Source organism: Molothrus aeneus, chromosome 3, assembly GCF_037042795.1.
Source record: "Molothrus aeneus isolate 106 chromosome 3, BPBGC_Maene_1.0, whole genome shotgun sequence".
NCBI classification, from domain to species: Eukaryota; Metazoa; Chordata; class Aves; order Passeriformes; family Icteridae; genus Molothrus; species Molothrus aeneus.
This window is the reverse complement of record NC_089648.1, coordinates 112,555,277-112,581,733: the sequence shown is the minus strand read 5'-3', so window position 1 is coordinate 112,581,733 and position 26,457 is coordinate 112,555,277. Positions and strand designations below refer to the sequence as shown.

Below are 26,457 nucleotides of genomic sequence, written 5' to 3'. Positions count from 1 at the left end.
GGACACGCTGACCCAGGTGGACACACTGACCACACAAATCCACAGGGACACACTGACCACAAAAATCCAGGTGGACACACTGACCACACAAATCCAGGTGGACACACTGTCCCACTGCCTGGGTGGACATATTGACCACAAAAATCCAGGCGGACACCCTTACCAGTGCCAAGGTGGACACACTGACCTGTCCGTGCCCAGGTGGACACACTGACCTGTCCGTGACCAGGTGGACACACTGACCAATGCCCAGGTGGACACACTGACCTGTCTGTGACCAGGGGCTTCATGGGCTGGGATGAAGAAACAGAAACCAGCTCTCCATCCTCGCCAACTTCATCATCGCTGGAATTCTGGAGCAGCTCTGACTCCTCCTCGTCCCCATCCCCTCCCTCTTTCTTCCTCCTCAGGAGGGGTTTGCTGGAGCCATCCACCTGGTTGCCATAGTTACCTCAAAAAGGAAAACAACAAAAAAATATGGAATCGATTCCCAGGGTTATAACTCCCAACTCTGGGATTGAATCCGGGCTGGCAAAAGTTTTCTCTGCTGGAATCACAGAGAATGCTGGAGATTGACTTCCTGGAATCACATCCAGGAGCTGGAAATTAGGGAGAGGTGTCCATGCCCTGCTCCTGCCCCCTCTCGATCCCCTGGGAATTCCCTGGCATCTGCAGAGCATGAAACCAGGATGGGAGAGAGGGATCAGCCCCACTGGGCGGAGCCCAGCAGGCACAAAATGGGATCCCACATCCCTCATGCCCATGGAGGAGCCATTCCCTGCTCCCCAAACCTGCTCTAGCAGGGGCTGGAATGGGAAATCAGGAATAAACCCCACCCCAAAGTTTGGATTCTGATTTCCACCACCATCACAACTCCCCAAAAAACCAACCAACCAACCAACCAACCAACCTATGGTGACCTCAAAGTTAATGGGTTTGTCCCCAATCTTCCTGTCGATCATGGTGGCCTCCAGGAAGGCTCCGAAGAGGAAGAATTCCTCCATCTTCCCGCTGCAGTTCTGCCGGAGAAAAGAGATCCCAGGGCTGAGGGCCGGGGCCAGAGGGAGACACAGGTCCATCCCTCGGGATGCCATTTCCAAAGGCACCGGGAGGGTTTTGTCTCCCATGTCTTGGCTTGTTGTAGAGAGTGTTTAATTAAAGATTTAATTTTAATATTTCTAATTAAAGATAACTTTGAGCTGTGTTGGGATCCATCGCCCCTTGCCCCAGGAGGGGCTCTCAGGGATATTCAGGAGTACAAGCCTGGGTTCGCTAAACTGGTCAAACCACCCGAATCCAGGTGCCTGGGTGCCCCTGTGGAATTGGAATGGTTCTGTTTCCAGGTGGTTTCATTGCCTGTGGCTGGGAAATAAAGGAGACTGGTTTCTTGGTTTCTGATTGAAACCTTGTTTTCCAATTGAAACCCATCAGAATAAGAGTGGGATAACTGGAATTAGGGGATGAGTCACTGTCCATGAGTAATTCCCACTTGGAGAAACATCCCTGCGTTGAGGAGATGATGGAAACTGCGGAATGGTTTGGGTGGGAAGGGACCTTAAAGATCATCCAGATTAATAGGCTGGGACACCTTCCTCTATGCCAGGGTGCTCCAAGCCCTGTCCACCCCAGCCTGGGACACTTCCAGGGATGGATCAGCCACAGCTCCTCTGGGAAAGCTGTGCCAGTGGCAAGCAACGTCCCAATGCTCCTAAAGGAAGTGAGTACTGGAATGATCCTAAAACCTGGAATCCTGCAAGGTTTACTTCCACTGCTCTGTGAGATCCAGAACAGCTGGGACAACACTTGAAATCACAAAATTCACAGAATTCACAGAATCACCAGGTTGGAAGAGACCTTCAAGATTATTGAGTCCAACCCATCCCAAAGACCTCAGCTCAAGCCTGGCACCCAGTGACACACCCAGGCTTCTCCTAAAAACATCCAGGGATGGGGACTCCACCACCTCCCCAGTCCCCGGGGAATTTTGGAACTCTGGTATCCTGGAAATCCCAAAATTCACAGAATTCACAGAATCACCAGGTTGGAAGAGACCTCCAAGACCATCGAGTCCAACCCATCCCAAACACCTCAACTCAACCCTGGCACCCAGTGCCACATCCAGGCTTTGTTAAACACACCCAGGGATGGTGACTCCACCACCTCACCAGTCCCCAGGGATTCCCAAAATTCACAAAATTCCCAAAATTCCCAGAATCACTGGGTTGGAAGAGACCTCCAAGACCATCAAGTCCAACCCAGCCCCAAAACCTCAGCTAAACCCTGGCCCACAGTGCCACATCCAGGCTTTGTTAAACACACCCAGGGATGGGGACTCCACCACTTCCCCGGGCAGAACATTCCAGAACTTTATCACCCTTTCTGTACAGAACTTTTCCCTGATATCCAGCCTAAATTGCCCTTGGCGCAGCTCGAGGCTGTGTGCTCTGGTTGTGTCAGTGCTGCTGGAGAAAGAGCCCAGCCCCAGCTGAGCACAGGCACCTTCCAGGGGGTGTGGGGGTGATGGGGGCACCCCTGAGTCTCCTTCTCTCCATGGCACCCCCAGCTCCCTCAGGGCTTCCTCTCAGGGTTTGTGTTCCCAGCCCCTCTCCAGCCTCGTTTCCCCCTCTGGACACATTCAAGGATCTCAAGGATCTCTTGGGAACGTCCTTCCCAAACTGAGGGGCCAGAGCTGGACGCAGCACTCGAGGTGTGCCCTCAGCAGTGCCAGGTACAGGGGAAGGATTCCCCACCCTGATCCTGCTGGCCACCCCATTCCTGATCCAGGAAAATCCTCGATTTATGAGACCAAAGGTAACAATCCAATATTCCCAAGACCCCAAACTGCCCCCTGGATGCTGTGGGGTCACGGGAGGGGGGGACTTACATCAGCCACCGCCGTGGCCTGCTCCACCTGCACCTCAGTGGAGCTGTTGATCTCAGGGTTGGTGGTGTCCAGGATCTCCACGGCCAGGCCCAGCAGAAGCCGGGCACGGAAGGAGACGCCCTCGCCCAGGCCCTCGTTGAGCTCCTGGTGCTCGTCCATGAGGGTGTAGTTCCGCGTGGAGCCGTACATGTTCACCCAGGCGGGGCCGAAGGTGGGCAGGAAACCTGCGGGGGAGGAAGGGGCAGGTGGGAAGGGGATGGAGAGGGAAAAGGGAACGTCTTGGTGCCCGTGGGTGGCGTCACTTTCCTGCTCGCTCTGTGGTGACACAGACGTGTTCTTGTGCGTCCATGGAAGCGTGGCTGCCGCCATCCATGGGGACAGTTTTCAGGGAATCCCAGGATCACTGAGGTTGGAAAAGAGCTCCCAGACCTTTGAGTCCAGCCTGTGCCTGATCCCCACCTTGTCCCCAGCCCAGAGCACTGAGTGCAACATCCAGGAATTCCTTGGACGCCTCCAGGGATGGGCACCCCAAACCTCCCTGGGCAGCCCCTGCCGAGGCCTGAGCCCCCTTTCCATGGGGAAATTCCTCCTGGTGTCCAACCAGAGTGAGTGGAAGGATTTAAGTCTTTCACCTCAATCTCCTGCCAAATGCATTTGCAGGAGATTTTTCTGGCAGTTTTTCCACCCAATCCCAGCACTGCCAAGGCCTCCACTAACCCATGTCCCCCAAATGGATGTTGCCGCATCCAAATGGCTTTTAAATCCCTCCAGGGATGGAAACTCCACCCGTTCCAGGGATCAACAGCCATTTCCAGGAAGGAATTTTCCAGATATCCACCCTGAGCGTGCCCTGGCCCAGCCTGAGGCCATTTCCCCTTGTCCTGTCCCTGTTCCCTGGGAGCAGAGCCCGACCCCACCATGTCTTTGCAAGTTGCCCTTCAAAATATCAGCCGTGATATTTTCTGAAAAATCTTTTTGCTGGGATTTTTCTCCTGAGAAGCTGAGAGGCCTCAAGAACAAAATGTACATAATGATTATCTGCTGCTGTGGAATGCAACAGGTGGATCTGTGATTGGCCTCATGTGATTGTTTCTAATTAATGGCCAATCACAGCACAGCTGTCTCAGACTCTCATTCAGACACAAGCTTTTGTTATTCGTTCTATTCCTTCTTTTCTTAGCTGGCCTTCTGATGAAATCTTTTCTTCTATTCTTTGAGTATAGTTTTAACGTAGTTTTAATATAATACATATCATAAAATAATAAATCAGGCCTTCTGAAACATGGAGTCAGATCCTCCTCTCTTCCCTCATCCTGGGACCCCTGTGAACACCGTCACACCCCCTGGCTGTCCCCTCCTGTCAGGGACTTGTGCAGAGCCACAGGGTCCCCCCTGAGCCTCCTGAAGTTTTTTGCGGGGAAATTTGCAGGCAAAGCAGTGGCAGGAACTGGGCAGGTCTTTGGCAATTCCCCGTTTTGAGGTTTGAGGAAGGAGGAATGTGCCAGGTGACACCACGCCCCGTTAGTCCCTTTCCAGTCCCACGTCTGGTTTCCCATCTTTGCCCGCAAACGCTCATCCATCCACGGAAATTTTTGGAAGAGCAAATTGTTCTGGGGTGTCTTTGCTTCCAGGCATTGGCTGAAGGTTTGTGGCGAATCCTGGTTTTCAGGGCGTTGGCCCAGGAACCTCTCACATTTCAGGACATCAAGGTCCCTCCTGATGAGCACCCAGGAATTCCAGGGGCGTGAACGAACCCGGACAACTTTGGGAGCTCTGCCAAAGGAATGCCCCTGTAGTTTTTATGCCGCCCCCACCTCAACGTTACCTTTGTCCCCCTCGTTGGAGACCTTCCTCAGGTCGATGAAATGGGTCCCGATGGCCACGTCGTTGACCTTGTCCGAGTCCCGGATCTGGATCTTGATCCGCTTGCACAGCGGGGGAAACATCTCCGTGAAGATGATTTGCTCGTTCCAGAGGGGCTCGTAGCTGCTCTTCTGTATGGACGTCTTTCCCTGGGAACCCGGAGGAGACGGATATCAGACAAGGGTTGAGTAAGAGATGAGAGATGTGGGACTCCAGGCGCAGTCAAAATGCAGTTTATTGTACCCAGGGTGTTACAGCAGTCCAGGGTTGTGGGATGTTGGAGCCCGGGATGCTGAGAATTTTAAACTTTCTGTGCTGACAGACTCTGACCCCCAGGAGAGCACTGCATTTGACCTGGGGCCGTGGAGAAGGCTTCCAAAACTGATTAATAGCACTGGGATTACGGGTGTGGAGTTGGTCAGAAGTCTGATATCACAGGGTGAAAAAACTTAGATTTGGGGTTTTAGTGTGTGGTGATATATGGGAGTCAAGATGGAGAATTTTGGGCCTGGGTTAGATGTCTTTTTTGCACCTTCTTCTTCATGGATCTGGGAGGTTTTCTCTAATTGGGTGAAAAATGTCCTGATACATTGATGGAGAATTTTGGGTGTGGGTTAGAGCCAATATGAAGAATTTTGGGCATGGGTTAGATGTCTTTTTTACACCTTCTTCTTCATGGATCTGAGTGGTTTTCTCTAATTGCGTGAAAGATGTCCGCATTGTGGGTTTTGGGTGATCATAATTGGGTCAGAAGCATAAATAATATAGATGTCAAATGTTTATTGGGTAACTGGGGCTTAAATAGCCTTGAATAAACACCATTTTAGCTCATTTTTTTAGGGAGAGCTCACATCTGGTGAGTTTGTAATAGATAAGGATAATAAGCTTCAGAGTGAGACCTTCAAAAACAGCATCTCCCGAGTTTTATTCGCCCTGACCTTGGAGCAAGAAAGAACCTGAATTTCCAATATGGGTGACAGAGCCACGCCTACAGCTGTCAGTTCCAGCTGCAGGCAAGCCTGAAGACCTTTTAGTTTTGGTTACATTGCATTATATATTTTAAATCAAATAAATTTAATTTATTTTAATTATATATTAAATCTTAATATATAATCAGCCAATCAATGCCTTTGCTATTACCTATAGCCTATCACAACTAATCTCATTACCATATCATGGTCAGTACTATCCAACCACACGATTTGGAATGTTACAGCTTAAGCTTAAAGTTGTTTTTCTTGCAGTGGAAAATTCTTAGATCTTTTTTACGCTTGCCACACCAGCATGTCTTGTTTGCCTGTGGAATCTTTCTGCTTGGTAAAAACATCTTTTCATTTGCAGTCAGCTTATCCTTTGCTCTAAGTCATAAAATCTCTTTCCAACTCGACACAACCTTTGCTTTCTTAGTTGTCCAGCAAGACTGGCTCAGCAATCCTCAATTTACACATCTATTATTATTCTTCTATATCAAAACTTGCTTCCATCTCTATTTCGTTCTCGGGTTCTACATTCAGAGATCTTTCTGCCAAGCATACGTATCTGTGAAAGTTTCTTGTCAAACTTTCATCTTTCCCAGCAGGTTGGATCTCCCAAACCATCCCTCACCACCTGAGCTGCTCCCTTCCACCCGCTCCACCCTCTCCTGAGCAAGGAATTCTCCTCCTCAACTGGAAAGGCCTCAAACTCACCCCAGAGAGTGAAAATAAAGTGACACCACACCCATCTCAATGTGCCAGGTGGCATCACGCCCATTTAGATGTGCCAGGTGACACCACGCCCACCTTGATGTGCCAGGTGACACCACGCCCATCTCAATGTGCCAGGTGACACCATGCCCATCTCGACATGCCAGGTGACACCACGCCCATCTCGACATGCCAGGTGACACCACGCCCATCTCGATGTGCCAGGTGACACCACGCCCATCTCGATGTGCCAGGTGACACCATGTCCATTTAGATGTGCCAGATGACACCACGCCCATCTTGACCAAGGTGACATCATGCCCACCTCAATGTGCCAGGTGACATCACGCCCATTTAGATGTGCCTGATGACACCACACCCATTTCAATGTGCCAGGTGACATCACGCCCATTTAGATGTGCCAGGTGGCATCACGCCCACCTTGATGTGCCAGGTGACATCATGCCCACCTCGATGTGCCAGGTGACACCACACCCATCTTGACATGCCAGGTGAGACCACACCCATCTCAATGCACCAGGTATCACCACGCCCATCCTGACCTGCAAGGACCACCGAGACCGTCTATGGCCACCTGCTGGCGTCACCTCCCCGCTCACCTTCTGCCCCGCGAAGGCCACCTGCACGTAGGGGTCCACCAGGTCCTTGTTCTCGCCGATGAGCGCCTTCTTGACGTTGGCCATGATGCTGGTGTTCATGCGCGGCAGCCCCTCGGCGCGGTAGATCTTGACGTAGAACCGAGCCCACTGCCGCTCCGGGGGGACCCCGTCGGGGAGCAGGAGGTTCCTGGAATGTCAGGGTGGAGTTGGGAACAGCTGCTGGGGTGGGGTGGGGTGGCCAGTGAATCCCATCCCTGTTGGATGGGACGACCTCCATCCAACCTTTGTGGTCCCACAAACGACCAGAGAGGAGCTGCTCCATTTTCCGAGCACCTGATTCCTTCCACTTCCACTCCATTCCGTGGAGATGGAACGAATGGGATTTTGGAAGAGTTGCTTTCTCCTTATCAAGGGGACCTTGGAGGATTATTTTGAGGATGAAATTAACTCCATCTGTTTGGGTTTTTTTTTTGGCTTTCCTCCTCTGCAGGAATAAACGGGAATGCTGTGAACAAAATATTTCTAGGGAAATTCTAGGAATTGCTGGAGCCGTCCATGATTGGTGGAAGGTGTCCCTGCCCATGGCAGGAGGGTTGGAACAAGGTGATCTTGAAGACCCCTTCCAAAACAAACCTTTCCAGGATTTTAGGAATAAGTAGGAGAACATCACCACTACAGCATGGGATGAAGCCCAAAGTTCTGGAGGTGGCTCCTCAAAGCCCAGCAAGTCAGGAGAGCTGTGCTGCTGGTTTCTGGCTGTTAATGGGCTGGACTCAATCCCAGAGGCCTTTCCCAACCTAAACCATCCCATGATTCCACATGGGGAGAACCTCAGAGGCAGATTTGAAATGGAGATATTAATTTAAAATATTCATTCAGGTTTGAAATGGAGATACAACGGGAAAAGTTTTGGGGCCGGAATCAAGCCTGAAAGCTCCTGATTTTTGTTCCACGACCCTTGAGATGTTCTGGACAGTCCAAGATCCCTGTTCACACCCACAGCATCTCATCTCTGGATGAGATTTCCACATGGAAATCTCATCCAGACTTCCCTGCTTTGCCTTGGGGTGTGAAATCCCATCCCATTATCCCATCATCCCATCTTCCCACCCAGGGCCCATCAGGAGCATCAGGGGGCATCAGGCTGGGTGACACCAGCCTGGTGTTGCTGTTGAGTTCAACCACCAGCAGATGGTCTGACCCTACAGGAAGGACAACTCTGTGCTGGACACCACCTGGAATTGCACCAGAAAACCCAGAAAACCACCAGATTGGTCCCTGTGCCTTTCACAGCTCAGGGTTTGCTGCCAGGTTTGGATCCTGTGATCCCACCCAAGGGAAAGAAAGGCGGAAAGGATTCCCGGGGGAGCCGGGAAGAAGCGGATCCCAGCAGATCCCTACCCTTCAATGTCGTCCTCCTCTGTCTCGTTGGCCTTGTGCGGGGTCTTGATGTTGTCCCCTTTGCCCACCACGGCGATGTCACACTTGAGGTAGCCCTTGAGGCCGGCTGTGAGGTCCTCGGGGTCGGACAGGATGGCCCATTTGTGGTAGAACTGGTGCTCTGCAACCCGGGGGACAAGAGAGACCTTTGTCACCGCCAGACACAGCCGATGCCACCGGGACACGGCGTTCCATGGGGTAGGACCTGCCCTGTGCGCGAGGAATCCCAAAAAACCCCTGGAAAATCCACTGGGAAGGGGTGTCTGGTGTTGGAGCTGGAGAAACAATGGGATAAGCTGGAGGGGGCTGGAGTCTCAAGTCCCCACCCTGGAGGGGTTTAAAGCCATGTGGATGTGGCCCTTGGGGACATGGGGCAGTGGTGGTGGCCCTGGTGGCGCTGGGGAGGGCTGGACCCGATGGTCAGCAGCTCTGATCAGCCTCTCCCTCTTTTCCAGGCTTGGGTGAAACGCGGGGCAGGGTCCAGCCCTGGACATTCCTGCCTGGAATGTTCACGCCCTGCCTGGGAATGTCACCTGGGGCTCCTTCCTGGGCAGGGCAGGGATGGACACCAGCACAGCCAGGAGGGATCTCAGGGACACCTGGGACAGCTGGAGAAGGGAAGGATCCAGGGAGAGCTCAGAATCCCTTCCAGGGCCTCAAGGGGCTCCAGGAGAGCTGGGATTGGGGCAAGGGCTGGAGGGGCAGGAGCCAGGGAATGGCTTCCAGTGGGAAAGGGGAGCTTGGGATGGTGGGATCCTGGGAAAAACTTCCTGGCTGGGCTGGAATTCCCAGAGAATCCCTGGCATTGTCCAAGGAAAGCTTGGATGACTTGGATGACTTGGGGCTTGGAGCAGCCTGGGATAGTGGGAGGTGTTGGAGATCAAGGGACACTCAGGATCCATCCCAAGGGATTTTTATGGGATTCAGGGATGGGAAAGGGAAGGGAGACACTCCCTGGAGTCCCAAATTCCCAGTGAAGGCCCTGGATCCCGAAATTCCTTCCCAGAGAGGAGTTGAGATGGGGCTGGATCCAACGCCAGGCTGGGAGAGCTGGGAATGTGCAGCTGGATCAGGGAAGGATCCAGGGAATACCTTAAGAGACTCCAGGAGAGCTGGGATTGGGGCAAGGGCTGGAGGGGCAGGAGCCAGGGAATGGCTTCCAGTGGGAAAGGGGAGCTTGGGATGGTGGGATCTTGGGAAGGGATTCCTGGCTGGGCTGCAATTCCCAGAGAATCCCTGGATCCCTGGCAGTGCCCAAGGCCAGGCTGGACATTGGGGCTTGGAGCCACCTGGGACAGTGGAAGGTGTCCCTGCCCATGGCAGGGGTGGAATTAAATTATCTTTAAAGTCCCATCACACCCAAACCATCCTGTGATTCCACGATTCCAGGATGGGATACAGACCCTTCTCCAGAGGTGCCAAGTGCTCTTCCCTGACCTACAAGTGACTCCAGGTGACTCTTTTATATCTTGGATATTTACACTTAATAATTTCCAATCATTTAATGCTCGGAAAGCATTTTCCAAGGAATCCAGCCCCTGCCTGACTCTTTTGCCAAGAATTTTTCCTCCTCTGGGCAGGTGCAGGTGCCGGGGAATTTTTAACAAACGACATTCACGTACCAGGCTGGGTATAAACGGTCCCAACATCCATCTTGAAGGACCCCACCAATGTCCCGCTCCTCAGGAGGTTTTTGGAGTGGATCACCTGGAAATCAAGAGGGGAAAACCGCTCAGGAATTCCCCCAGGACCTGGAAGCCACAGAGCCGTTCCAGAGGTCTCCAGGATGGGATGGGAAAGGAGCTGAGGAGTTTTCCCCTGGTCTGGGGAGGATTCAAGGACACCAAAAGGCCCAGTGGGGTTGGCAGGTCCTGATTAATGGGATTGCCGGGAAGTTTGTATTTGGAATGAACAAAAAAATGCAAAGAAATTAACCTTTGGAGCAAGATCCCTTTTCCAGCCACTACAGCAGGAAACACTGGGATATTTAACTGAGAGAAGAGCCTTTAAAATGCTCAGAATTTGAGGAAAATTGGGAGAAATTGCGCAGCCAGTCTGTGCACCGGGATGGATATGAATGATCCTAATTAGTGTGCCCTAATTGGACAGGGAATCTGGAAGTCTTGTCCATCGCCTTCCTGGGTTTGGGCGGGCTGAAAACTCAGTTTTGCTCTCAGCATTCCCAATCCTGGATTTCCACAACAGCTCTGATGCCCCAGGAATTTCCCCGGCAGGCTCTGGAAGGTCTTTCTTCTCCACAAGAATGAATAAATAAATAAATTCCAAGGTTTGGACCTCTGGAATGCCAGAGATCTGCCCATGAAGGGACACAGGGGATGCAGGAGCTGTGTGGAGCCAGGAACGAGGGTCAGAACAGAAAAACGGACTGGGGGTCTGCAGAAAGAATTCCTGTTGGGAATCTCACATCAAGGACCTTAACTCCATCCCAAAAATGGGTGGTTTGCTTCCAAAGCCCCCCAGAACGGACAAGGACAAGGATATCGGGGTCACTTACGGAGAGCTTGATGATCTTGTCGAACATGACGTCGGGGGGGACGTGGAAATCGAAGACGAAATACTGGAAGGGAAAGAGGAATGGTGAGGGGTGGGATCCGTCAGGATTGAGAACCCCCCGGAGAAGCTGTGGCTGCCCAGGGGTGCCCACGGCCCAGCAGGGATGGATCCGTGTGATCCTAACACCGAGCGTGGCACCACACGGATCACCAATGGGAATGTGGGGAGCCAACAGAAGTGGAGATTTCTTGGAAATTCTGGGGATCATTTGTCACAAAATTCCAGAGGGCAAGGGCTTTGTTTCTCCCGTGTGATTTGAGATTTCTCCTTATTCCGGCAGGAATTTAACCCAAAAAACCCCCGTGGATAAAAAAGGATCGAGGGCAGAGTAGCCCAGAGGGATTGAGAACCCCCCGGATGCCTGGGGGAGCTCCTGCAGCCCATGGCCCAGCAGGGATGGATCCGTGTGATCCCAACACTGAGCGTGGCACCACATGGATCACCAATGGGGGATGTGGGGAGCCAATGGAAGCAGAGATTTCTTTGAAAACCTGGGAATCATTGATCACAAAATTCCAGAGGGCAAGGGCTTTGTTTCTCCTGTGTGATTTGAGATTTCTCCTTATTCCAGCAGGAATTCAACCCAAAAAAACCCATGGATAAAAAAAGAAATCACAGGACCAAGGGCAGAGTAGCCCAGAAGGATTGAGAACCCCCCGGAGAAGATGTGGCTGTCTGTGGGGTGCCCACGGCCCAGCAGGGATGGATCCGTGTGATCCCAACACTGACCGTGGCACCACATGGATCACCGATCCCTCACTGAGAGTGGGGAGCCAATGGAAGCACAGATTTCTCAGAAATTCTGGGAATCATTGGTCACAAAATTCCAGAGGGCACAGGCTTCGTTTCTGCTGTGTGGTTTGAGGTTTCACCTTATTCCAGCAGGACTTTAACCCAAGAAACCCCACAGATAAGAAAGAAATCACTGGATCAAGGGTGGAATAGCCTGAAGGGGTTGAGAACCCCTTGGATGCCTGGGGGAGCTCCTGCAGACCATGGCCCAGCAGGGATGGATCCGTGTGATCCCAACACTGAGCGTGGCACCACATGGATCACCAATGGGGGATGTGGGGAGCCAATGGAAGCGGAGATTTCTCGGAAAACCTGGGGATCATTGGTCACAAAATTCCAGAGGGCAAGGGCTTTGTTTCTCCCGTGTGATTTGAGATTTCTCCTTATTCCGGCAGGAATTTAACCCCAAAAAAACCCCACGGATAAAAAAGGAATCAGAGGATCAAGGGTGGAGTAACCCAGAGGGGTTGGAGCAGCCCCAGGGCCAGACCCACCTCATTGTAGTAAGGACAATTGGTGGATTCCTTCATGGATGTGTATTTCTTCTCCTCCCCCACCTCCACGCACACCACGGGGTCCATGTTGAGCCCCACCAGCTGCCGGGCCTCGATGATGGTGATGCTGACCTGGGGAGAGGAATTCCCGAATTTCCACATCCCGGGAGCAGCTCCAGGCTGCCTTCACCCGCTCCCCTCACCTCTGACCGAGGGGAGTTCCCAGTGCAATGGGGTCTGCTGGTCCCACTGGGACATGGATGAGGAGGGGCTGGCAAGGGTGTGGGATGCAGGAGATCCCAGGAATCCTGGTTGATCCAGCCCCATGCTGAGGGTGCTCCACCCAACATGGAAAATCCAGTGGATTCAACCCGAGCTGTGGGATCGGAGAGACCAATCCCATTGGCTTCACTTCTGCTGGAAAATCCACTGGGATTTAACCCAAGCTGTGGGATCAGAGACTGATCCCATTGGCTTCACTTCTGCTGAAAAACACAACGGGATTCAACCTGAGCTGTGGGATCAGATCCTATTGGTTCACTTCTGCTGGAAAATCCCATTTTTCTGCTGGAAAATCCAATGGATTCAACCCAAGCTGTGGGATCAGAGAGGCCAATCCCACTGGCTTCACTTCTGCTGGAAAATCCAATGGGATTTAACCTGAGTTGTGGGATCAGAGACTGATCCCATTGGCTTCACTTCTGCTGGAAAATCCAATGGATTTAACCCAAGATCTGGGATCAGAGAGGCTGATCCCATTGGCTTCACTTCTGCTGAAAATTCCAATGGATTTAACCCAAGCTGTGGGATCAGAGAGACCGATCCCATTGGCTTCACTTCTGCTGGAAAATCCAATGGGATTTAACCCAAGCTGTGGGATCAGACAAACCGATCCCATTGGTTCACTTCTGCTGGAAAATCCCATTTTTCTGCTGGAAAATCCAGTGGATTTAGCCCAAGCTGTGGGATCAGAGAGGCCAATCCCACTGGCTTCACTTCTGCTGGAAAATCCAACGGATTTAACCCAAGATCTGGGATCAGAGAGGCTGATCCCATTGGCTTCACTTCTGCTGGAAAATCCAATGGATTTAACCCAAGCTGTGGGATCAGAGAGACCAATCCCATTGGCTTCACTTCTGCTGGAAAATCCAATGGATTTAACCCGAGCTGTGGGATCAGAGAGGCCAATCCCATTGGCTTCACTTCTGCTGGAAATTCCAATGGATTTAACCCGAGCTGTGGGATCAGAGAGGCCAATCCCATTGGCTTCACTTCTGCTGGAAAACACAACGGGATCATGGAGTGGTTGGAATTGGGAGGGACCATAAAGCTCCATGAATTCCACTCCCTGCCAGGGGCAGGGACACGTTCTGCTACGCCAGGTTGCTCCAAGGAGGAACACCACGGAGACAACCTCAAAAAGACCCTGATTTGGGCTTAATTTGGCCCCTCTGTGTTTCACATGCTGGACAACAAACCCAGTCCATTATTTAATCCTGAGTTTAAGGCTCCACCAGTGAAATTCCAGCTCCTGGGATGCCCTGGTTCCAAGCCCAGTGAGCGGAGACCCACCAGGAACTCGGTCCCTGCAAATGGTGTCCCCAAGCCCAGGCTGTGACCCCGAGGGCCGCACCCAGGTGTCACCTACCTGGTAATCCATGGGCCTCCCGGCACTCGGCTCCATCCTGATGTCGGGCTTGGACCTTGGGAGAGGCAGAAGAAACCCTTGGTCGGACCATGGGTGGAATTCATGGAATCACGGAATGGTTCGGGTCGGGAAGGCACCTCGAAGACCATCCAGAGCCTGATACCACCAATCCAGGTTCTCCAAGCCCCATCCAACCTGGCCTGGGACACTTCCAGAGATGGGGCAGCCGCAGCTTCTCTGGGAATTCCATCCCAGCCCCTCTCAGGGAACAATTCCCAATTCCCAATATCCCATCCATCCCTGCCCTCTGGCAGCGGGGAGCCATTCCCTGTGTCCTGTCCCTCCATCCCTTGTCCCAGGTCCCTCTCAATACAAGAGCAGGGTCACCCTCAATGCTCCTTCAGCCCCGAGAGCTGGGAGGATCCACAGGACTTTGGTGATCGCTGCTGCAGGTCAGATATTCCCAAAAAAACATCCCACTGGCTCCGTGGGACGATGATTTCCAGCATTCCCTGTGTCAGGGATCACTCATTTTTGGGATGTCCATCCTCACCTCCTGCTGGCACAGCCCCAGCCCTGGATCTCACCTTTTGTTGGAGACATTGGTGGTGACAGCGGTGACAGAGGCCAGGGAGATGGTGTCTGGCTCCAGGCCTGCCCCGTATCTCATGGCCTTTCTATCCAGGTCTTCCGTTTCCAGAACGGCCGGATCATCTGCGGGAAGGGGACAAAGGAATGGCTCCGGTTTTAATTTCCATCAGTGAATAATTAAAGGCTGGGAGAAGGGAAACCAATCCATCCCCTCGGCTGGGAGCACAAAAACAATGGGGACCGGGTCGGGTCTCGGGCAACCTGCTCGGAAAGGGGGGTTATCAAAGAGGTGACATGGAATTCCATCCGGGCAGAATTCCTGCGGAGGGTCTTGGGGAGGAAAAATAAGGAATAATGACAGCACCCCGGATTTGGGGGGTGAAAGAGCCTTTGAGGAAGAGCTGGAGATCTGAGGAGCACAAGAGGTGTTGCAAAGACAACCAATTCCCTGGTTTTGAGGAGAGAGGGGTGAAAAAAATGGGAGAAACGGGTCATTCCCAAGAGGGAAAACTGCTGCAGATCGCACCGGCATGCGCCCATGCCTGGGTTTCTATTTGAAGAAGTTGCTGGAATGTTCCTTTCCTGAGGGAAAGGGGGCCCTCGACTCAGCCAGGAGATTAAGACTGAGCCAGAGTCACAGGAGCTGGGAATTGCTGTCCCCATTTCTGGGATCCTCGGCATGGGACGATCATGGAGCTGCTGGAGTCGCTCCAGAGGAGACCACGGAGCTGTTCCAAGGGCTGGAGCCCCTCGGCCATGGAACCAGGCTGGGAGAGCTGGGAATGTCCAACTGGAGAAGAGAGGGATCCAAAGAGACCCCAGAGCCCCTTCCAGGGCCTAGAGGGGCTCCAGGAGAGCTGGAGAGGGACTGGGGACAAGGCCTGGAGGGACAGGACCCAGGGAATGGCTCCCACTGGGAAAGGGGAGATTGGAGCGGGATCTTGGGAAGGAATTCCTGGCTGGAAGGGTGGGGAGGGGCTGGGCTGGAATTCTCAGAGAAGCTGCGGCTGCTCCAGGATCCCTGGAAGTGTCCAAGGTCAGGCTGGAGCTGATCTAAGCTGGACAGGAGTCTGGATGGAAGGAAAGCACCCACGGAACGTTGGGAATGCCGGCTTGGCCGGCAGGCAGTGGGTCCAGGACTTCCACCCATCCCTTCTCCAGTGGCCAAGGGCCAGAGTCACCATCCCAGCCCAGGAACAGCTGGAGGTTCCTGGGAAAGGTGGGATTGGGAGCCTCCCGGGCCACACCGCACTGTGAGCATTCCATGAGCACGGATAAATCCACCCTGTGGAGAGGCTCCTATGGGACCAGCCGCTCTGCTCCTTTGCGTCCTGGGTGTTTTCCCATGGTCCTGCTGGAAGCTTTCACCACGAGAGGAACACCCAGGTCCTGGGAAGAGCACGCAGGTTCCCACACCCGCATCCTAGGCAAAATTCCCTTTACCCTATCCTCAAACCCGGCTGGAAAACAGGGTAAGTTTTCCCAGAACCACGACCCAAACTTTTCCCAAGGCTTTTCCCCGCCTGTAAGTGCACATTCCTGCTTTCCTTCACTGTGGAAAACTGATCCTCGGCTCTGAATGGAAACAGCCATGAATTTCCAATCGCTGCCCTCTCCTGCCTTTCCAGAGGTGTCCAATTCCAGCCCCACCTCTTGCAGAGCCCAGGGAAGAGGCAGCCCTTCCTCTCCCACCAGTGCAATTCCAGGAATCCACTGTCATTCCATGACCATACCTTGTTTCCGGTGCTCATCCTTGGACGGACGCGTCTTTCCAAGCTTCATGGCTGAAAAAACTCCTTTGCCAGCTCTGGGTGAAGAGAGGGAGAATAAAAATTCCATGTTAATTTCTGTATTTTTTGGTGTTTTCCGGGGCGTGGGTACAGAAGAAGGTTTTTTTTCCAAGAGGAAAAGAGGAAATGTCAGCTGAAAAATAGAGCAGGAAATATTCCAGACAGTCGGAATAGAGAGTGGAATTCACAGCCCTGGAATCTTGGATCCTATTTTTTATCTGGGAATGCCTCAGATAATTGGGATAACTCTGCCTCCCCATGAGCAGAGCCCCTGCTAGGGGCCCGGGTCGTGTTCCTACTCCTCATCTCTCCCAACCAGTTCATGGAATTTCTTTCCAAGACACTGGAAAATGAAACTACTAAAAATGAAACACCCCAAAATTCAAACACCCCAAAAATTCAGACACCCCAAAAATTCAAATACCCAAAAATTCAGACACCCCAAAAATTCAGACACCCCAAAAATTCAGACACCCCAAAAATTCAAATACACCAAAATTCTGACACCCCAAAATACTGACACCCCAAAATACTGACACCCCAACACTTCCCCGACCCATGAAAGGGAAACTTCATTAATTGGAGAATTCCCATCACTGAAAGTGGAGGAACCTTTGCAGGTTTGCTGGAGATGTTCTCGGAAGTAACAGGGGACCTCCAGCCAGGATCAATCACACCTCACCTGCAGCCTGGACCTCCAGCCAGGACCTCACCTCCAGCCAGGACCTCACCTCCAGCCTGGGACCTCACCTCCAACCAGGAGCTCACCTCCAACCAGGAGCTCACCTCCAACTGGGACCTCACCTCCAGCCAGGACCTCACCTCCAGCCAGGACCTCACCTCCAACCAGGAGCTCACCTCCAGCCAGGACCTCACCTCCAGCCAGGACCTCACCTCCAAGTGGGACCTCACCTCCAGCCTGGGACCTCACCTCCAACCAGGAGCTCACCTCCAGCCTGGAGCTCACCTCCAACTGGGACCTCACCTCAAAACTCAACCTCACTCCCAAACTGGGTCTTCACCTCCAGCCTGGACCTCACCACCAGTCTGGACCTCACCTCCAAGTGGAACCTCACCTCCAGGATGGACCTTTCATCACCTCCTGCTTGGACCTCACCTCCAAAATGAACCATTTTCAGTTGGGACCTCACCTCCGGCCAGGACCTCACCTCCAAACTGGGACCTCACCTCCAGCCCGGATCTAACTTCCAGTCTGGACCTCACCCCACCTCCAGCCCTAATCTCACCTCCAGGATGGGCCTTTCCCTACCTCCCCTGCCTGGAGCTCACCCCCAGCCCAGATCTTAGCTCCAGGGTGACCCTTGCCTCCAGGCTGGGACTCACCTCCAAACTAGGAACTCAGATCCAGGCTGGACCTTTCCTGCAGGCCAGGTCTAACCTCCAAGATGATCCTCACCTCCAGCTGGAACCCACCTCCCACTAGGACGTCACCTCCAAATTGGACCTTTCATCACCTCCTGCTTGGACCTCACCTCCAAAATGAACCATTTTCAGTAGGGACCTCACCTCCAGCCAGGACCACACCTTGCCTCCAACCATGACCTCACCTCCAACCATGACCTCACCTCACCTCCAGCCAGGACCTCACCTCCAGCCAGGACCTCACCTCCAGCCAGGACCTCACCTCACCTCCATTCAGGACCTCACCTCCAGCCAGGACCTCACCTCACCTCCATTCAGGACCTCACCTCCAACCATGACCTCACCTTGCCTCCAACCAGGACCTCACCTCCAGCCAGGACCTCACCTCCAGCCAGGACCTCACCTCACCTCCATTCAGGACCTCACCTCCAGCCAGGACCTCACCTCACCTCCATTCAGGACCTCACCTCCAACCATGACCTCACCTTGCCTCCAACCAGGACCTCACCTCCAGCCAGGACCTCACCTCCAGCCAGGACCTCACCTCCAGCCAGGACCTCACCTCCAGCCAGGACCTCACCTCACCTCCATTCAGGACCTCACCTCCAGCCAGGACCTCACCTCACCTCCATTCAGGACCTCACCTCCAACCATGACCTCACCTTGCCTCCAACCAGGACCTCACCTCCAGCCAGGACCTCACCTCCAGCCAGGACCTCATCTCCAGCCAGGACCTCACCTGGCTTCCAGGCCAGAGGATCCAGGGGATCCAGAGCTCCTGGATTCTGCAGGATTGGGATGTCATTTCACAAGGAAACCACACGGACCCTGTGGGATTTCCCAGTCCCACCTCTGGATGGGGCCAAAGGGTCACATTTTACCCTTGGGAATTTTTTTCCCAAGACCAAAAAACCCTGGAATTGCATCCTGATTGGAAGTCATCCCCAGAAGTCTCCAGGACACAGAGAGAGCTGGAGCAAGCAGGAAGAAAATTAAGGAGAATGGGAAAATAAAGTATCTGAGGGGGGGATAAGACTGGGATAAGATCCAGGAACTATTTAAACCTGGGACTAAAGCAGAACTCCAGCCTATGGAAGCTGTGATTTATTCCCAGGATGCTCCATTTTTTCCCTGGATCAGAGGAGAAAAGTTAAGGATGAGGATTCCACATCTCTAATCCCACCAGGGAACACCCAGGGGATGGGACCCTTTTGGAGCCGTTTTCAAATTAATTTATTTAATGAGGAAATGTTGGAATCACAGCTCAGGCTCTGGAATTCTGCCTTTCCAGCCACACCTCCTGGTTGGTTGGATTACATTCCTTTCTTTTCCATGAAATTCTCAAAAAATGGAGAGGAAAAAAAAAAAAAAGAAAAGAAAACAAATCCCTCCAGTCCCAGAGCTTCCATTTGTTACATGGATTGGATAAAAATTAATAAAATTTTTATCAAATCCATTTAACAAATGGATCTGATAAAATCACTGTCCCGGGAGTTTCTGAGGTTTCTTGGGAAGGGAAACCAAAGCGAGGAGCAGCTGGTGATGGACTCAGCGTGGAAAATTCCATCAGGGTCCTCTCCCAGCTGCCAAATCCACAGACAACAAGGATTCGGATCCCTCAGGTGTTCCTGACAGTAAAATGATGATGGTGGATTTGGGGCAATGCGTGGGAAAAAAAACTGGGATTAAGCACCTGATCCAAGGTGTGGAAAAACCATACCTGGGAATGGGGAAAATCTGGGACATCCACAGGGTGAGGTGGATCAGAGGGAAAAATCCAGAAATTAAAAATAGGGAATAGAGGTTCAGGTGCTGTGTCCATGCCCAGCTGGGAATGAAGCCTAGGGAAGGGGAATGAGAAGGGAATAACGGGGTTTGGAGGGTGATGGGGGAAGGGAAAAAAAGGAAAGGAAAATGGGGGAAAAAAGGGAAAAAAGGGAAAAAGAAAAGGGGGGAGAAAGGGTTAAAAGGAAAACAGGGAAAATTGGGAAAAGTAACAAAAAAAAGAAAAAAGGGAAAAAGGGGAAGGAAAGAAAAGAGAGGGAAAGGAAAAAGGACAAAAAAGGTAAAATGAGAAATGAGAAAAGGAAAAAGAAAGGAGGAAAATTTAAAAATGGAGGGGAAAATAGGGAAGAAAAGAAACAGGGAAAAAAGGGGAGGAACTGCGAAGGAAAAACAGGGAGGGAAAAATGGAGGGGAAAAAAACAGGGGGAAAATTGGAGTGGGGGAATGAGGGGGGTAAATAGAAAAGAAAAAGGAAAAAAACCCAGAAAAATTTAGGACAAAACCCTAGGAGGAATAAGCAGGGGGAAAAAAAGAAAAAGATGCAGAAAAAAAATAGAGGGAAAATCAAATGGGAGGGAGAGGGGGAAAACCTGAGGGAAGAGCAGGGAGAAAGTAAAAAAAAAAAAAGAAAAGGAAAAATACTCAGAAAAATTTGGGAAAGAAACCCCAGGAGGAATCAGCGGGGAGAAAAAAATGGGAAAAATTGAGGAAAGAAAAAACTTTGGGAAAGGAAACTGTTGGGATTTAAAAAAATATCAAGGATAAAGCAGGCAAAAAACTCCAGGCAAACAGGAGAAAGCACCAAGAAAAATAAGGGGAGGAAAAAGGAAAAAAATAGAACACAGGAAAAATGGAGGGAAAAAGGAATAAGAGTTAAAAAAGAGACAAAGAAATAAATTCTGCAGGCGCAGGTTTTGGTGGGTTTTGGAGGGTTTTGGTGGGTTTCGGCAGCACTCAGCAGGTGCTGGGAAGAAGGGAAGGAGCAGGATGAGGATGAAGACAGAGCGGTCCCAAAAGTTCCGGAGCGGCTTCCCAGTGGCTCATCCCAATCCCCAACCCTTTCCCGGTCCCCACCCGTCCCTTTCCCAAGCCGGGCGAGCCCTGCCCAATCCCAAACACCTCCCCCTTCCCATCCCGGCCTCTACCTTCACCCGGCCCTGCAGGAGAAGGTTCTGGAAGGTCCGAGGCGGGAATGGCGGAGCCTCTATGGTGGGACACCCATCCCAGCGCCGGAGGGGACGGAGCAGGGATGGGGGGATCCCTCCGAGTCTCCTCCGTGGGCACAGCGGGGGTTTTTTTTTGTGGGATCTTCCCGATGCTCCCGCCACGCTCCCAACGGCGCCGGTGGGACGCCGGGGCTGGCGGAGAGCTGACACCGTCTCCACATGAATATTCCATGAGGATCCGCGCACCTGCGGAACCTGAGCTGCCACCAGGGCACTGAGAGCCCTCCTGGGCCTTCTCCCAACCCTTCTCCCGCTTTCCTGAAGAGAAGCCAGGCTCTGGAGAAGCCGCTGGTTCTTCAGTGCATCACAGCCCACCTGGGTTCCAGCAAGTTTGGAGCGGGAAGAGCTTCCAAGGAAGTTTAAATCCATTTTAGACACCAGAGATTCCAGCCAGCCTCTTCCCGTGGATATTCTGGGGTCTAATATGGCATGGAGCATGGATCATCTCCACTTCCACAAACCCTCCTCCTGCTCCTTTTGTCCTTCAGGATTTCACCTTGTGGGGATCTCCAGAATCCAAAGGGATTCTGGAATCACAGCAGGGATTTGGGAGCAGCCTCCGTCCCAGCCAGCTTCAGCTGAAGATCCCGTTACTGGTGAATTATCCATGGATAAAAGGACATTTTAATCACTGCCCTTCACTGGGAGTTGGAAGAACTTCCAAGGAAGTTTAAATCCATTTTAGACACCAGAGATTCCAGCCAGCCTCTTCCCATGGATTTTCTGGGGCCTAATATGGGATTGAGCACGGATCATCTCCACTCCCACAAACCCTCCTGCTGCTGCTCCTCTTGGCTTTGTCCTTTGGGATTTCGCCTTGTGGGGATCTCCAGAATCCAAAGGGATTCTGGAATCACAGCAGGGATTTGGGAGCAGCCTCTGTCCCGGCCAGCTTCCAGCTGAAGATCCCGTTACTGGTGAATTATCCATGGATAAAAGGACATTTTAATCACTGCCCTTCACTGGGAACTGGGAGCAGGGAAAAGCATTCCCATGGCTCATTTCCTTGCGGGAATTCCACCTGCCAGGAGTTCTTTCAGAGGACAAACCCCACTGCTGGGTCCATCCTACACCCTTGGGGAGATCCCAACCCTCAATCCCTTTGTGCCTCCTCCCAGAGGAAGGACCAGAGCTGGGAGATCCCTTTCCCGTTTTTCCTGACCCTGCCCTCTCCTTGAGGACGTTTTCCTCCTTCTCCACCTCATCTCCGCCTCCTGCTTCATCTCATTATTTGGGAGGATCCATCCATGGGATGTGCCCTGAATTGATCCTTAAACCACAAAACAAGGAACAGGAGCCAGGAGAGGCCTCTTGGATGGGGAAGTCCCCAGGGATGATTCCAGGATCATTCCCCTGAGCTGAGTTCAAATTTGAGCTGGAGAATCTGGGTTTTTGGGGGAACATCCCGGTCTGGTATCCATAAAAATCATTGGGAATGAAAGGAAGGCAGGAGCTGGAGAAACTTGGCAGCCTAATGTGGGCACAGGAGCTGTCGGGCCATGGAATTCCCAAGCAGGAAGGGACGCACCGGGATCATGGATCCAACTCCTGCCCAGGACACCCCACCAATCCCACGCTGTCCCTGTCCCATCGCTCCTGGAGCTCTGGGAATGTCACCATTCCCTGGGGAGCTGTTCCAGTGCCCAGCCAGCTCTGGGGGAAGAACCTTTTCCCGAAATCCAAGGAAAAGCTGGATCTCAAGTCCTGTCTGCACCCAGACTTCTCCTGTCCTGTCCATGTCCAGCCTGGGAATCTCCCTCCATCCAATCCCTGCAGATCCCTCAAGGCCTCTCAGTTTCCTTCAGGCACTGCCATACTCCATAGATTTCTCTGGATAAATATTCCTTGGTGGGTTTTTTTGAGAAATATTCCCTGCAAACTCCAAAACCTGAGGCCACACATCCAAAAGAACCAAGTTTTTCCAGGGTGGACTGGTCTGGCTTTAGAGGGAAGGAGAGCACAGCAACTGGATCAGCTGGGAAAAGTGGGAATGAGGAGGAGGAGGAGAGAGGGCAAACCAACTGGATTAGCTGGAAAAGAGGGAATGAGGAGGAGGAGGAGCAGGGAGAGCAATCTGATGGGAAAAGTGGGAATGAAGAGATGGAGAAGGAGGAGGAGCAGGGAGAGCAAATCAACTGGATCAGCTGGGAAAAGTGGGAATGAAGAGGAGGAGCAGGGAGAGCAAACCAACTGGATCAGCTGGGAAAAGTGGGAATGAAGAAGAGGAGGAAGAGCAGGGAGAATGCAGCAACTGGATCAGCTGGGAAAAGCGGGAATGAAGAGGAGGAGGAAGAGCGGGGAGAGCAATCTGATGGGAAAAGTGGGAATGAAGAGGAGGAGGAGCAGGGAGAGCAAACCAACTGGATTAGCTGGAAAAGAGGGAATGAGAAGGAGGAGGAGCAGGAAGAGCAATCTGATGGGAAAAGTGGGAATGAAAAGGAGGAGAAGGAGTAGGGAGAGAAAAATCAACTGGATGAGCTGGGAAAAGTGGGAATGACGAGGAGAAGGAGGAGGAGGCGGGGGAGCAAACCAACTGGATCAGCTGGGAAAAGTGGGAATGAAAAGGAGAAGGAAGAGCAGGGAGAGCAATCTGATGGGAAAAGCGGGTATGAAGAGGAAGAGGAGGGAGAGCAAACCAACTGGATCAGCTGGGAAAAGTGGGAATGAGGAGGAGGAGCAGGGAGAGCAATCTGATGGGAAAAGTGGGAATGAAGAGGAGGAGGAGGAGGAGGCGGGGGAGCAAACCAACTGGATCAGCTGGGAAAAGTGGGAATGAAGAGGAAGAGCAGGAGGAGGAGGAGGGGCAGGGAGATCAAACCTACTTTTGCTCCTTGGTCTTCTCCTTGCCCTTGCTGGAGCCGAGGGTGGAATATCGAGGGAATAAAAGGCAAACAAACTTCAGTGCACTGAGGAATCAGGGAATCATGGAACGCTTTGGGCGGGAAGGGACCTTCAAAATCCATAATCCCACCCCTGCCATGGCGGGGACACCTCCCACTGTCCCAGGCTGCTCCCAGCCCCAGTGTCCAGCCTGGCCTTGGATTCTTCCAGGAATCCAGGGGCAGCCCCAGCTGCTCTGGGAATTCCATCCCAGCCCCTGCCCACCCTCACAGGGAAAAATTCCTTCCCAATATCCCGTCCAAACTCCCTCTCACTCAGTTTAAAACTTGGGTGCAAAACATCCCTGCACGGCTTAGGACACCCCAACTCCCAGCCCTGGAGCTGGAAGTGAGGGAAATTGCCGGGATTTGTGTTTGGGGCCATTAATGCAGGACTCCTGGATTTTATTCCCAGGTTTGGGAAGCTGCTAGGCAGGGGACAAGGCTTCTCCTTTATCCCTATTTTCCTCCCTGGACCTGCCTCCCTATTTTTCTCTCTGTTTTCCACCCTGGTCCTGGTTCTCTTTTTTCCTCCCTGTTTTCCTCCCAGTTTTCCTCCTCAGGCCCTGTTTCCTGTTTTCCTTTTTGATCCTGCTTCTCTCCATTTTCCTCCCTGGACCTCCCTCCCTATTTCCCTCTCTGTTTTCCACCATGGCCCTGCTTCTCTCTTTTCCTCCCTGTTTTCTGTTCTGTTTTCCTCACAGTTTTCCTCCTGGATCCTGCTTCCCTGTTTTCCTCCCTATTTTTCTCCCCATTTTCCTCCCCGTTCCTTCATCCCTATTTATTTTCTTTCCTATTTTCCTCCCTGTTTTCCTCCCCAGGTCCTGTTCCCGGTTTTCCTTCTCTTTTTCCTCCCCAGTCCTATTCTCTGTTTTCCTCTCCAATCCTGCTTCTCTCCATTTTCCTCCCTGGACCTGCCTCCCTATTTCCCTCTCTGTTTTCCACCCTGGCCCTGCTTCCCTCTTTTCCTCCCCATTTTCCTCCCCAGTCCTTCTTCCCTATTTATTTTCCTCCCTGATTTCCTCCCCAGTCCTATTCCCTGTTTTCCTTCTTTTTTTTCCTCCCCAGTCCTGTCCCATTTTCCTCCTCCTTTTCCTTCCCATCCTATTCCCTGTTTTCCTCTCTGATCCTGCTTCTCTCTATTTCCCTCTCTGTTTTTCTCCCTGCTCCTTCTTCTCTCTTTTTCTCCCTGTTTTCCTTTCTGCTTTCCTTCCTGGTCCTGCTTCCCTGTTTTCCTCCCAGTTTTCCTCCCTATTTTTCCTTCCCATTTTCCTCCTCGGTCCTTCATCCCTACTTATTTTCCTTCCTATTTTTCTCCCTGGTCCTTCTTCCCTGTTTTCCGCCCTACTTTCCTCCCTGTTTTCCTCCTGGATCCTGCTTCCCTGTTTTCCTCCCTATTTTTCTCCCTGTTTTCCTCCCCAGTCCTTCTTCTCTCTTTATTTTCCTCCCTACTTTCCTCACAGTTTTCCTCCTGGATCCTGCTTCCCTGTTTTCCTCCCTGGTCCTTCTTCCCTATTTATTTTCCTCCCTATTTATTTTCCTCCCCAGGTCCTGGTTCCCTTTTTTCCTTCTCTTTTTCCTCCCCAGTCCTGTTCCCTGTTTTCCTCTCCAATCCTGCTTCTCTCCGTTTTCCTCCCTATTTTCCTCCCTGGACCTGCCTCCCTATTTCCCTCTCTGTTTTCCACCCTGGCCCTGTTCCTCTCTTTTCCTCCCTGTTTTTCTTTCTGTTTTCCTCACAGTTTTCCTCCCGGATCCTGTTCCCTGTTTCCCTCCCCAGTCCTTCTTCCCTATTTATTTTCCTCCCTGTTTTCCTTCCCGGTCCTTCATCCCTATTTATTTTCCTCCCTGTTTTCCTCCCCGCTCCGCTTCTCTCCCCGCTTCCCTCCCCTCCTTATCTCTCCCCCGTTAATCGCCCTCATTGTCCTGCAGCAATTAGGGAGGAGAAAGCAATTAAGCAGCTCGGGAAGTAATTAAGGAGGCTGGAGTTAATTGCACCGGCTCCTCCGCCGGGCTGGGGACAAGGGACAGATTTCGGAGCCTGAAATTCCAGCTCCTTGTGCCCGAGCTGCTGGAAAACTATCCAGGAAAAAAAAATAAATAGTGAAGTGTTGCTGGATTTTGGATTTTGGGAGAATTCCAAAGGAATTCAAAATAAAATGGGACACGGGAGGGAAACTGGGAAGAGCAGCACGGGCAGGGGTCAGCCTGCTCTGATCTCTAATCCAAGAATTCCTGGGGTTTTTTTCCTGTCTCAACTCCTGCTGTGGGAGCAGAGCAGGGAAAAATGATTCCCCTGCCAGCCGAGCTCCTCCTGGGAGCACCAAACTCCAGCTCAGCATTGGAAAAGCTGCCAGGAGAGGAATTAAATCATTCCAGGCTTTCTCCTGGAGCTCAGGGATCTGGTCCACGTTCTGCTGGGCAGCCACTGGAGATGGAACGGCCGGGATTCAAGGCAGGATGGCTGTGGGATCACATCCCGCTGATCTCACTGGGCGGGATCCTTCCCTCCTTCCCTTCCCCGTCCAAACTGCCCTGGGTGGGCAGAGGGGCTGGAATGTTCCCTGGAGTCAGGATGGGATCCATCCCGGGGTGGGAAGAGGGGCTGGAATCGCATCCCTGAGGAGCCATCCCTGGGTGGGAAGAGGGGCTGGAATGTCCCATCCCTGGGTGGGCAGAGGGGCTGGAATATTCCATCCCTGAGGAGCCATCCCCGGGTGGGAAGAGGGGCTGGAATGTTCCCCGCAGTCAGGATGGGATCCATCCCTGGGTGGGAAGAGCTGGGAATGTCCAATCCTTGGGTGGG

The 26,457-nt window shown here is 52.3% G+C and overlaps 1 protein-coding gene across 2 annotated transcripts in view; it reads right to left on the bottom strand.

Annotated features, from left to right (window-relative positions):
* Nucleotides 1–26,457, bottom strand: part of OTOF (otoferlin) — a 113,542-nt gene that overhangs the window by 48,482 nt on the left and 38,603 nt on the right. Inside the window, exons 11-23 of one of the 2 annotated variants that reach the window (XM_066547667.1) lie at nt 23,598–23,627; nt 16,325–16,398; nt 14,588–14,714; nt 14,001–14,055; nt 12,353–12,484; nt 11,008–11,070; nt 10,115–10,199; nt 8,454–8,613; nt 7,053–7,239; nt 4,710–4,896; nt 2,885–3,108; nt 911–1,019; nt 268–451 (exon numbers count right to left, since the gene is read on the bottom strand). In XM_066547667.1, the coding sequence (XP_066403764.1) occupies nt 268–451; nt 911–1,019; nt 2,885–3,108; nt 4,710–4,896; nt 7,053–7,239; nt 8,454–8,613; nt 10,115–10,199; nt 11,008–11,070; nt 12,353–12,484; nt 14,001–14,055; nt 14,588–14,714; nt 16,325–16,398; nt 23,598–23,627 (1,617 nt within the window). The remainder of the gene's footprint in view (nt 1–267; nt 452–910; nt 1,020–2,884; nt 3,109–4,709; nt 4,897–7,052; nt 7,240–8,453; nt 8,614–10,114; nt 10,200–11,007; nt 11,071–12,352; nt 12,485–14,000; nt 14,056–14,587; nt 14,715–16,324; nt 16,399–23,597; nt 23,628–26,457) is intronic. The other variant, XM_066547666.1, reaches the window with a different exon arrangement.